Genomic DNA, 10,518 nt, shown 5'->3' with positions numbered 1-10,518 from the left:
ATGGCGTCTCCTCCTTCTCCCGCGGAGAAGCCCTCCGATTCCCAAACGCTTGATCCTCTCGTCTCCCCATCTCCTCCCTTGTCCCCCGCCGACCAGCAGTCCCTTTTGCCCGCCGCCGACCTCTCGGCGCCCAAGGCCGCTGCAGAGGCCACGCCGGCGAAAGCGGAGGGATCGGAAGCGGTCGAAGGAGGAGAGGCAACGGAACAGGAAGCGAAAGATGATGGATCGGAGGAGGAAGAGATGGAATGCGGATTCTGCCTCTTCATGAAGGGTGGCGGTTGCAAAGACGCCTTCATCGCCTGGGAGGACTGTATAACGGTCGCCAGGGATACCGGCGAGGACGCTGCCGAGAAATGCATGGAGGTCACTTCTGCGCTCATGAAGTGCATGGAGGCCCACCCCGACTACTACGAGCCTATCCTCCGAGCCGAGAAGGCCATGACCGACTCTATCACGGATTCCGGCGACGATGATCCTGAATCGGAGAAGAAGGTGGAGGATGATTGAACTCACTTGACCACAACAGGATGTTCATTCAATTCATGAACGGATCGACGGACTGACCAAACTCAAAGATGAGATACCAAAAACTTGCATTTTTTTTCCCCTGCCCAATTCTGTTATAAACTTATAATAAGGTCAGAATACCTGGTTAGATTCTGTTCTTCCGTGAAACTAAAAATGATCAGATTTGTACGAACAATTTTGACCCTTGATATTACTTGGGTGAGGTGTTTTGAAATTCTTCTAGTTCAGCCTGCTTGATGTAGGATCGTGTAATGGATTGCTTGCACCCTCTAGAGGGGGAGTGGATGAATAGCCATAATCCTAAAATGATAGTTCTTGCTAAACAAAAATAATTCAAGCTTGTTAGTGTGTGCGTGAGATGCTCGTGTGTGAGTCCAGTTGATAGTGTGAAGTTATATACACAGCAAAAATAATAATAACAAAGGAAATATAATGCTAGCATGGATGTTTATCGTGAGATGCTCATGTGTGAGTCCAGTTGATAATGTCAAGTAACACAAATATAACACTAATCTAGTGTCAAGTTATCGAACTCTTCACTTGGCTTATGAGTTGACTGAGCTCTCTAGTTGATAGGGTTCACCCTTGAGTGACTAAATCTGCTTGGTGATCCCTTCTTCACTCAACTTACAGTCTCGTAAGGCTACATGAAGTCTTGGGATTGAGCTGAGCCACAAACTACAATTTTGACTTGTTGTCCCGCAGTAGAAGACTTCATAACAATTAGGCAGCCTAATTCCTTCCTAACCACACACATCTTCTTCGATGATGTTGCCCAAAAGAGAAAGGCCAAGATTACACTCCATATCATAATGTCCCATAACTTTTATGTCGCATTGTCGCTAGGATTTTAACTTTGTCAATGGCCTTTGTTGCTCTCTAATCTGCCTCATGTCAGCCCCCGTGCCATTCTTCACCCATCACCTATGTATCCACCTCACTTCAGCCATTCTAGAGTACACTCCATGTCAGACCCTCAGTAACTCGGATGCACCAAACTCTTCGAGTTTGCTCCACGTGCTATCCTTCTCCCCTCGCCTCTCTAATCCACCTCATAGCAGGCCTTCAAGTCATTGAATCATCCAACAAACCAACTCAATCACATTGAGTTACCAAGTTCTCCAAGTTTTTATGTGCACTTTTTCAAGTCCTTGTATAATTGAGGCACACATCAACAATACATGTCAAATCTAACTTAAATCTTTCGTCAAACACAACAAAACCACTTAGTTGAACCTGACCATTTGAGAGCATCAATCCTTTCACTTACCACAGCAAACACAATGCATTCTTGATACTTCTTTAGATTCTTAGAACCCTTGGTTCTTCCTTCCTGCAATTACCCGGGAAATGTATCATTTTCTTAGCTTGAATCTATGGTGTGAATTTATCTGTTTTAACAGGTGAAGTAATTGAGCAGTGTCTAAGGAATCCAGCATTTAATTAGTAATTTGATTGAAGTTCTAAGCTATCTGCTTGTCTCGTCGATGTATTTGGTATTTGTGATGCTTTCTTAAATTTTTTTTTGTAGCTGTTACACCAAAAGTAGGTGCAAAGAACCGAGCAGATTGGCACAGCGAATAAAGCAGATGGATACAGTGGATAAATCAAGAATAGATTTACTAGATTTTATCCATATGCTGATATTGAAATTGAAGGATTGTAGCAGTAGTAATACATTTACGATATGATAAGTGTTTCATGGTGCGAAATGGTAGATTAGTTTTCATTTTGAGATAATTTCTTGTCATTATTTTCTGTGACTACTAACTTGATTGTTAAAGGTTCAAATTATAGTTTTTAATTGTGGAGAGAGTATCAGCATTTTAGTTGATGGTTTTCTTGCCTAGATTGGGTTGCATTTACATTATAGATATTCTCTTCCACTGCTGGGAAAATGTACTAAAGCCTCCACATTGACAACTTTGGTGCTGTGTTTAACTTGGAAAACCAGGTCGTTATTCTAGTTTTGTAGTTTTGCCTTTTTATGGAATGAAAATCATAATCATACCCTTTCTATGTAATAGTTAACTAGACACTAGTTGTGGAAGTTCTCTACTCTTGATTGCCTTTCTATAGCCAACATCTTGGATGATAATTTGTATTATTTTTATGATATAATATAAATGTCTAGCAAGATAGGTAGAATTGTTTTTTTTTTCCTTTCACTATGATATTGCTTCATGGATAATCAATCTAGCTCAATAGCATTAAACTACCATTTTGGTGAAATTAAGTGTATCCTTTGAACTTCAATTTGCTGAATGAATGGGTAGCAACTCCATTCTGATTACTGCAGGAAAATTGTTTGATCGGTTAATTTTCTGTATAATTTTGAGATAACCTGATGCTGCTTTAGTTCCCTTGTTTCTCTAGAAGAATTCTTTATAGATTTGGCAATATGATTTCTTATGGATTGAGGTGTTTTTCGAAGCAGAATAGTTTAGTAATATGTATAATGTTTAATTATGTTAAATGAACAAGTACGATGGAGATAATAATCCTGGACCTTTAATGAACTTCAATTAAGCTATTGATGTTTTCCATATAGAGTAGCTCTTTAGCATTGCATTATTTGTTCTTTGATAGAAATTTTGATATTTTTGTGAATAGTCTGATATTGAAGTATGATTAGTCATTGCCTTTTACTTGTTGTGGTGCGCATTGATCTCTAACTACAATTTTTCATTTTATTTTTCCCATTTAAGTTTATGCCAAGATCAAATGTTGCCTCGTTTCTATGTTTGACTTCCTCACCAAAAAAAAAAAAAAAAACTCTGTTTTTTGCTTGATACTTTCATGGAGTAGATACAAAAAGTTTCATTCGATAAACTCACGCTGTTTATGTACCACATTAGATGCGAGATAATCCCCTTGAGAGCGAGAGCAGCAAGAATAAACTCTCCCAATAGATTCATATAACAGCACTCTGTCTAACATGGCTAAAATTTCTGATAGTTCTCTTAATATTACTGCAGAATGCTCTCATAGCTGTTCACTGTATAATCTCTCCTAAATGCTGTGGCCGAATTCTCTCATTGTTTGGATCCTTCATGGTCTTCATGACCTCTCCCTCTAACATTGGCTGCCCGACCACTAGTTCTTCGACTAGGGTGGCCACTCCTTTCAGTAGTTTTAAGCACATCTTTGGCACTTAAGATTTTATAATTAGAGAGATTAAGAGAATGAAGATTGAAAAATAGAAAGTGAGTTGGGAGACCGAGAGTTGTTTGGATGAAAGACGAGGAGTGATTATTTATAGGAAAATTTTAAGATTTTCTTTTAAAATTCTTAGGAGATAATTGGTAATTTAAATCCTAGTTTAATAGTAAATATTCCCAAAACTAATTGTTAAATACACCAATATAACTTGTTTGACAGAAATTTATCAGTGAGTTCGACCGAATAGAACATGCAGGCTAAGCATAGCCTGGTCACGAATCGTGCCTTGATATGCCAAGTATGACTTGTAAGACAAAGAGGTCTTGACCCAAGCTAACCCATGGAACATGTTAAACTCGATTTGATGTGACCCACCCTTTAGTAGATCAATGCCACGATTAGGTAGGATAAATACTGTCATGGATGACTTTGCTAATACGATTTCCTCTCTCTTAGTCAAAGTTGGTGACCTTGCTAGTTTGACACCTTTAGTCACCCTATCCTCTCCTCTCTCGTACTCAACTCCTCTTAGAGCTTCAACGCAATCTCCCTTTTGCTTCTGGATGGATGCTAGTGGAGATAGTCAACTATTGCCAGTTGATTTATTATCTTTATAAAAGATTGTGAATTGATTTCATAATCAATTGATTTTATTTTGTGATTTAGATGTCCACAATTCTTCTGATTAATCTCCAAAGTGGTTTTAGGTTTAGAGTTAAGTTCATCTTCATAATATTCATTCTATTTAAAATTTAAATTCTGATCATTTTGTTAATTGATAGAAAAGTGTACAGATGTATATCAATTATAAAAATATATTGCAAGATTTTATAAGAGTTAATTGAATATTGCAATCGTAAAGGGAGTTTCGATGTGATAGTAAAATTATTGCTATGTGACTTTAATTGGAGATTGCAATTCTAAAAGGGAGTCATAGTATAACGATAGAATTATTATCGTGTCATTGAGGTCATGAATTCAATTCTCGAAAACTCCTTATAAAGTAGGATAACACCCTTCTTCGAAATCACATAATGGTAGAGTTGTTGTTGTTGTGTCATCTTCATGTCATGAATTTAATTCATGAAAACTCCTTATAAATTAGGATAAAACCCTTCTTCGAAACCCTATATTGACAGAAATTTTATGTACCAAGTCACCCTTTAATTGAAGGTTGGAGTCCTATACATGCAACTGTATTTGATCAGTCAATCTTCAATAACAAAAATCAATTCATCATTCTCATTTTCAGCTAGTCCTAAACCCTAATCTCTGACAATGTTTTTCATTATACAAAATTGTTCAAGTTTAATTTGGTTGTTCTCTGCACCTACTAATTCAACTGAAATTGATATTTCAAATGCTGCATTTTGATACAGCTATTGCATTGAAATGCACAAAAGTAAATTAATAGCCATTCCTCCAAATCAAAATGCAATTAACTTCTTATATTTTGTTTAAACATAAACATATTTTTCAAATTACACTTTCAAATTTGGAAGAGGGTACTGAGATTTCTGTCATTCTGTATGACACAGCAATCCAAAGTAAACTCAGGCGCATCTGTGGAGGCACTAACCTTGCCTACAAGGATGACTGTCCGATATGAATTAAACATGCTGTTGCATTTTAAGGTATCAGGAAGATGCATCTTACACGTCGATCAACGGTTTGCCAAGCTGTTTTACAGTACAAGTAACTTTTTTAAGACAAGAAAGAATGGGAAGGTAGGGGAACTCTCAACATTCAACTACATGACGGAAAGTAACTTGCCACCTATCTCTATCACTGAATTAGACTTTCCAGAATGCCATTACTCCTGGTCCCAATGAAAGCAAGCTTCCGCAGGCTAACTTAGCAATGACTTTCATACAATCAATTATGGTATCGAAATGCTACTCGCACTTTATGGATCTGTAGATGTGGCGTACAAACAGCAAAGCCGCACGGAAGCCAACCATACCAAGCATTAAGAAGAAACCATAACAGATGCAAGCCATATAACCGAAGAAGAACGACGTCTGCATGAATCCAGACATGTCTGAGCGGGCATAGTAGTAGTACAAACAGTAGGCATAGACAAACAGGCCAGTGGATCCTCCACATAAGAAAGACCTGCATTTGGGTAAGCCGACATTAGTTCCATTCCGTGGAGAATAAATGACAAAGGGAATCGTGTTAAAGTGCCTCTTGGCAAGTAAATTGCTATTAGTATTTATGTACTGCAAAAATATAAGAAAGATACAAACAAATTGTCTTCTAAAGAAAATAGATCGAGTGCAACATTCATGTTTAAATACTCAGATTTAAATGACTGATCGAAGGAACAGATACTGGTATTGAATAGCATGTTGGATGTGTCACAATGATAGTCCATTATAATGAATCCTGAAACTAAGGATTTGCTGTTATATTAGCAACACCTCAAATCTGAGAAAGATCTTAGGAGGCACAAGTGTTTGCAGGATATATTATTATCCTTGATGAAGCATCACTGCTAAACAGATACAAGAAAAATGCTTTCATAAACATATGTAGGTGGGTAAAATCAAAGAATTCATTATAAGCAGAAAAGGTATTTGATGTTGATGAGATCGGCATGCAAATGTACTAGAAATTGATATAGAAACACCAGTATGTAGAAATATAACTCAGAGCTATTGGCCTACCTCCACCACCATTCATGGTCTTCAGCAGCAAGTTGAAAATAGGTAAGTGCAATAGTAATGAAAGCTGTCACAATCAGGAGGATGATGAAAACTATGAACAGAATACTGTAGATTGTGTATATCCTGTGACCCCAGACACTAGCAAATATGTAGTAAAGTTCAATGTAAATTGCACTGAAAGGAAGAAAACCAGCCATTGCCATCTGTGGGATTGTCACTCGGTACCAAGGCAATGGTGGAATTTCTCTAGGATACTTCTTTGTCCGGCAAGGGGCTTGGAATTCTGTTTTGCTATTTTTGCCAGCAATTCCACCCAATACAAGCAATGGAGCAGTTACTAATGCCCAAATGAGAACAATAACCACGATGGTTCCGAATGGTAATGCTGCAGTAGCACTATATGCAATAGCAACAGTATTCAGGAAGCAGAATGTCAGGAACAGAGGTCCACAGAAAAGGCATCCTGTCAACAGTAAATTCCTTACCTGACACAGAAAATAAAGGAAAAAATTAAATCATATCTTACCACATACCAATTTACGGATCGATCAAACATCAATTTTCCTTTCATCTACGGAATGTTTGATTTTATGCATACATTATAGAAGTGAACAAGGATACTCCAGAACATGAGTGAAGCAGAAGGGAAATTGATGAAAGAAATTATATCAAAATTAAAGAATGTACCCAGTTTGTCCCTTCAAGCTGACAGTAGAAAGAGGTAGCAGTATATCCAGCAATGCCGGAGGTGAGCGCATATATGACTACCAGAGCAGTGAACAAAGAACCACGATTGTAAGGATAGAAAACCCCGACTAGTGCAAGAACAAAAATGAACACGGTGCTGCAATGCATATCAAGAAAGGAAAAGAAAATTAATTCAAGTAAACATCAACAGACACAAAGTGCAACTGGATATGGTACTTAAAACACAACAGCTGCCAAAATATCTCGATAGCCTTAACTCGATGTAACAAAATTAGTCTGTATAGCTCATTTATAGTGGTGCCAAGTAGCTTACTAGATGTACTTACAGAGTAAACAACTGAGTGCCAGAACCAAGACATGCCGCAAATAGTGACTTGTTGTTAGGGAACCTAAAGACATCACCATGGATATACTTCCACCCAGTCTCTTCTTGTTCCTCAGCAGACTCCTCATCATGAGCATACCTAAGAAACATAACGACGATGTACAGAAATTAGGTTTGCACATAATTCAGCATGCATGAGATGAGAAAAAAGAAAAAAGGCAAACTGAAGTTAACTGTCCCATGTATTCGTAGATAGACGTTAGCAATCAAATGGTGAGATATAATAAGGTTATAACAAATAAAATTTCAAGGACACAATGGTAAATTCCATCATTAATCTTGAACAAATATGGTGCTTTTACTAGCGTATATCTTAAACATGTCAAGGTTCCGCTTTGTCCTTGATTCACCATTGATTAAACTTAGAGAAGAAAACCTTGATAATTAGGAGTTAGAACTTGATACTCACTTCACAAAATCATTCTTCAGAACACGCATGAGAATTGTTGCAAGGAACCCAGTCAATAGAAGAACAGTAACACATGAGTTTATGATGGAGAACCAATGAATCTCCAGATGATGAGGCTGTGATGAGGTTTGTGAGTACTTCTCCATCCTCTTCTCAAATGTTGTTGTTGTCTCCTTCCACTTAGCAGAGTAGGTAAAATCCACCTCAATTTCTCTGTCCTCAGTAAGATCCACCAGTGCAGTGGAATGAGACTGAACAGTAATCTCAATCACACGATCCTCATTGTACAGGATTTCAAATTCAATATGTCGGTAAAGGTAGTATTTGTAGTCACCCAGATCCTTTCCTTCCTTGTCGACCTTCCCAACGAACCCCCAGATGGGGAGGTCATCATAGTACATTTGGAAATAGTAATCCTTGGTGACAGCATCCCGAAACCTAGCAACATCTTCTGGTTTGAGCTTCTTCTTGCAAAGCAGCTTCGAATTAAATTCATCTTGGAAATTAACCTTGTAGGGGGCATCAACAAGGCGATCCCCATTCAAAACTTCACCAAGTGCTTCCCTTTTCTCTTTTAAATGCTCTGTTGTCATTGTCAATCCATAAAAATAATGAATATCTCAAGAATACTATTACATATCTAGCCCAAAAAAAGGATCAGGAACCGACCTGGAGTGCAAAAGGGCAGATCAAAGTAGCGATACGTTTCACTGAAAAGAAATAAACATATAGGCATGAAAAACATTATCTTCTAAGATTAACATTAGATGGCGTATCAAAAAAGTAGTGATTGAACTTCTTAACAACAACGTCAACAGCAACAAAAATAAAATAAAATCTTATCCCACTAGGTGATGTCCTTCTTCGCTTGTGAGCTCTATCCTTTACCATATCATTATTTATATTTAAATTATTTTATTATTGCTAACTAAGTTTTTTTTGTTTTTTTGTCTTCTCTTCCTTGTGGGCACATTTGTTATAGTTTTACATTGACTAATTGGAATATTTATTAGTTGTACATATTCATATAATTTTAAACGTGTCTCTCATAGTTTTCGGTCAACATTGAAGCCCCAACTTTCTCTTTTATATTTTCAACAAAGTGTCATCAAATGGAATAAACCAAAAGTACCGCAATTTATATACATCATAAAGGGATGCACGACTTCGTATATTTCACATGTCTATAATCACGATTAGCTGATACTCACTGGATTACAACACCATCCACACAAATTGAAGAGCTTAGAGACCATCAAATAAGTCAGCAACAGAAAAGGGGAAAAAATCAGCACTACAAGTACCACACAGAAAACTCTAAAGAAAAACCATTTTGTGGATCTGACCTAAAAATCAATTTTTTTAACAATAGATCGGGAATCACATCTATCACTTTACAAATTTACATATTTTTTTGGGTCAAAGGCGAAATCGGCAAAGATCTTTCTCGGGCGACTTCGATCTTCGGGAAACAGACGGAAGAAAGCAACAGTATCAAAAACGGGAAAAAATGCTATAGATCTACCGGAACAGATATGTTATTCCACCGAAGCTTGAGTGGATGGAAGTGGATCTCACCTAGGGTTATGGAAAGGGCCGACCTTGTTGGCGTAGAGCGGGACGGGGTCCCCCTTCTTGTAGCGGTGATCGGAAGCGTCCGACGCGACTCCGGCAATCCCGAAGCACAAAATCAGCAACGCTGCTGCCGCTGCCGCCGCAGCCGCCCCCGCTAGATCCATAGACTCCCTCCCCATGTCGCTGGCTCGGATCGAGTCAAATCGCAGAGAAGGTGCGACGGAAGAAAGTAGAAAATATTTGTTCTTTTGAGGATGGACCAGGCTTGAAATTACTATTTAAGACAGCAACTCTTGTTTGCTGTTTGTAAGAGATTACAAAAATGTAAAATTAATGGATGGAGTTAAAAATATTTTCAAATAAATATACTTTATACTTTTTAAAATATTTTATAGAGTTAGAAATATTCATATATCTACTTTATTCTTTTTTAATATATTTTACAAATTTTATTCACGACGAAAATTAAATATTTTTATAAAAAATAAGATTCGATTATACAATTTAAAAATTCACTATTGTATATTTAATATATATATTAAAAATTCACTATTGTATATTTAATATATATATATATATATATATATATATTAACTATAATATATAATCAAATATTAATTGTATATTTAATTATTTAATAGCCTTATTAATTCTCAAGAAATTGGATAGTCTTTACCCGACCTGGATCGGATCGGATCAGATTCGGCCCGTAACAAAGTCAACGGTCAATTATCGATTGACCTAGTTCAACAGACCTGATCCATAATCTATCCATCTAGACACAAATGAGTTAAAGATTGTACCCTAAATGAACCGACGAATATCTATCGGTTTATTTAAAAAATTAAATGCAATTTTATTTAGTTTTTTATCAAAAATTTTATTTAATGATGTGATTTAATATTAATTAATTTATTCTATCATTGTATTAAAATTAATTTTTAAAATATTTATTTTGAATTCTTGATATGGTACTATTTTACATTTCTATTGATAAAGTCTGTGTTATATTTGGATTCAACGTGAATCTAAGGCTACCTTTAATTAGGTGTAATATAATTTATCTTATAATATAATATAAT

The 10,518-nt window shown here is 36.7% G+C and overlaps 2 protein-coding genes across 2 annotated transcripts; one reads left to right on the top strand and one right to left on the bottom strand.

Moving 5' to 3' along the window:
• On the top strand, positions 1–507 carry LOC121972914. Its single transcript, XM_042524529.1, has one exon. It carries the CDS (start codon positions 1–3, stop codon positions 505–507), a length of 507 nt encoding a protein of 168 aa, XP_042380463.1.
• Positions 508–5,296: 4,789 nt separating this feature from the next.
• On the bottom strand, positions 5,297–9,685 carry LOC121971616 (transmembrane 9 superfamily member 3-like). The gene is made up of 7 exons (XM_042522962.1): positions 9,440–9,685; positions 8,531–8,571; positions 7,862–8,444; positions 7,394–7,531; positions 7,047–7,203; positions 6,360–6,844; positions 5,297–5,805 (listed from the first exon to the last, which is right to left on the bottom strand). Exons 1-7 carry the CDS (start codon positions 9,613–9,615, stop codon positions 5,586–5,588), a joined length of 1,800 nt encoding a protein of 599 aa, XP_042378896.1. The 5' UTR covers positions 9,616–9,685; the 3' UTR covers positions 5,297–5,585.
• Between the last annotated feature and the right edge of the window lie 833 nt (positions 9,686–10,518).

This window comes from Zingiber officinale, chromosome 4A (assembly GCF_018446385.1).
Source record: "Zingiber officinale cultivar Zhangliang chromosome 4A, Zo_v1.1, whole genome shotgun sequence".
Taxonomy (NCBI): Eukaryota; Viridiplantae; Streptophyta; class Magnoliopsida; order Zingiberales; family Zingiberaceae; genus Zingiber; species Zingiber officinale.
This window is presented reverse-complemented; position numbering and strand designations above follow the sequence as displayed.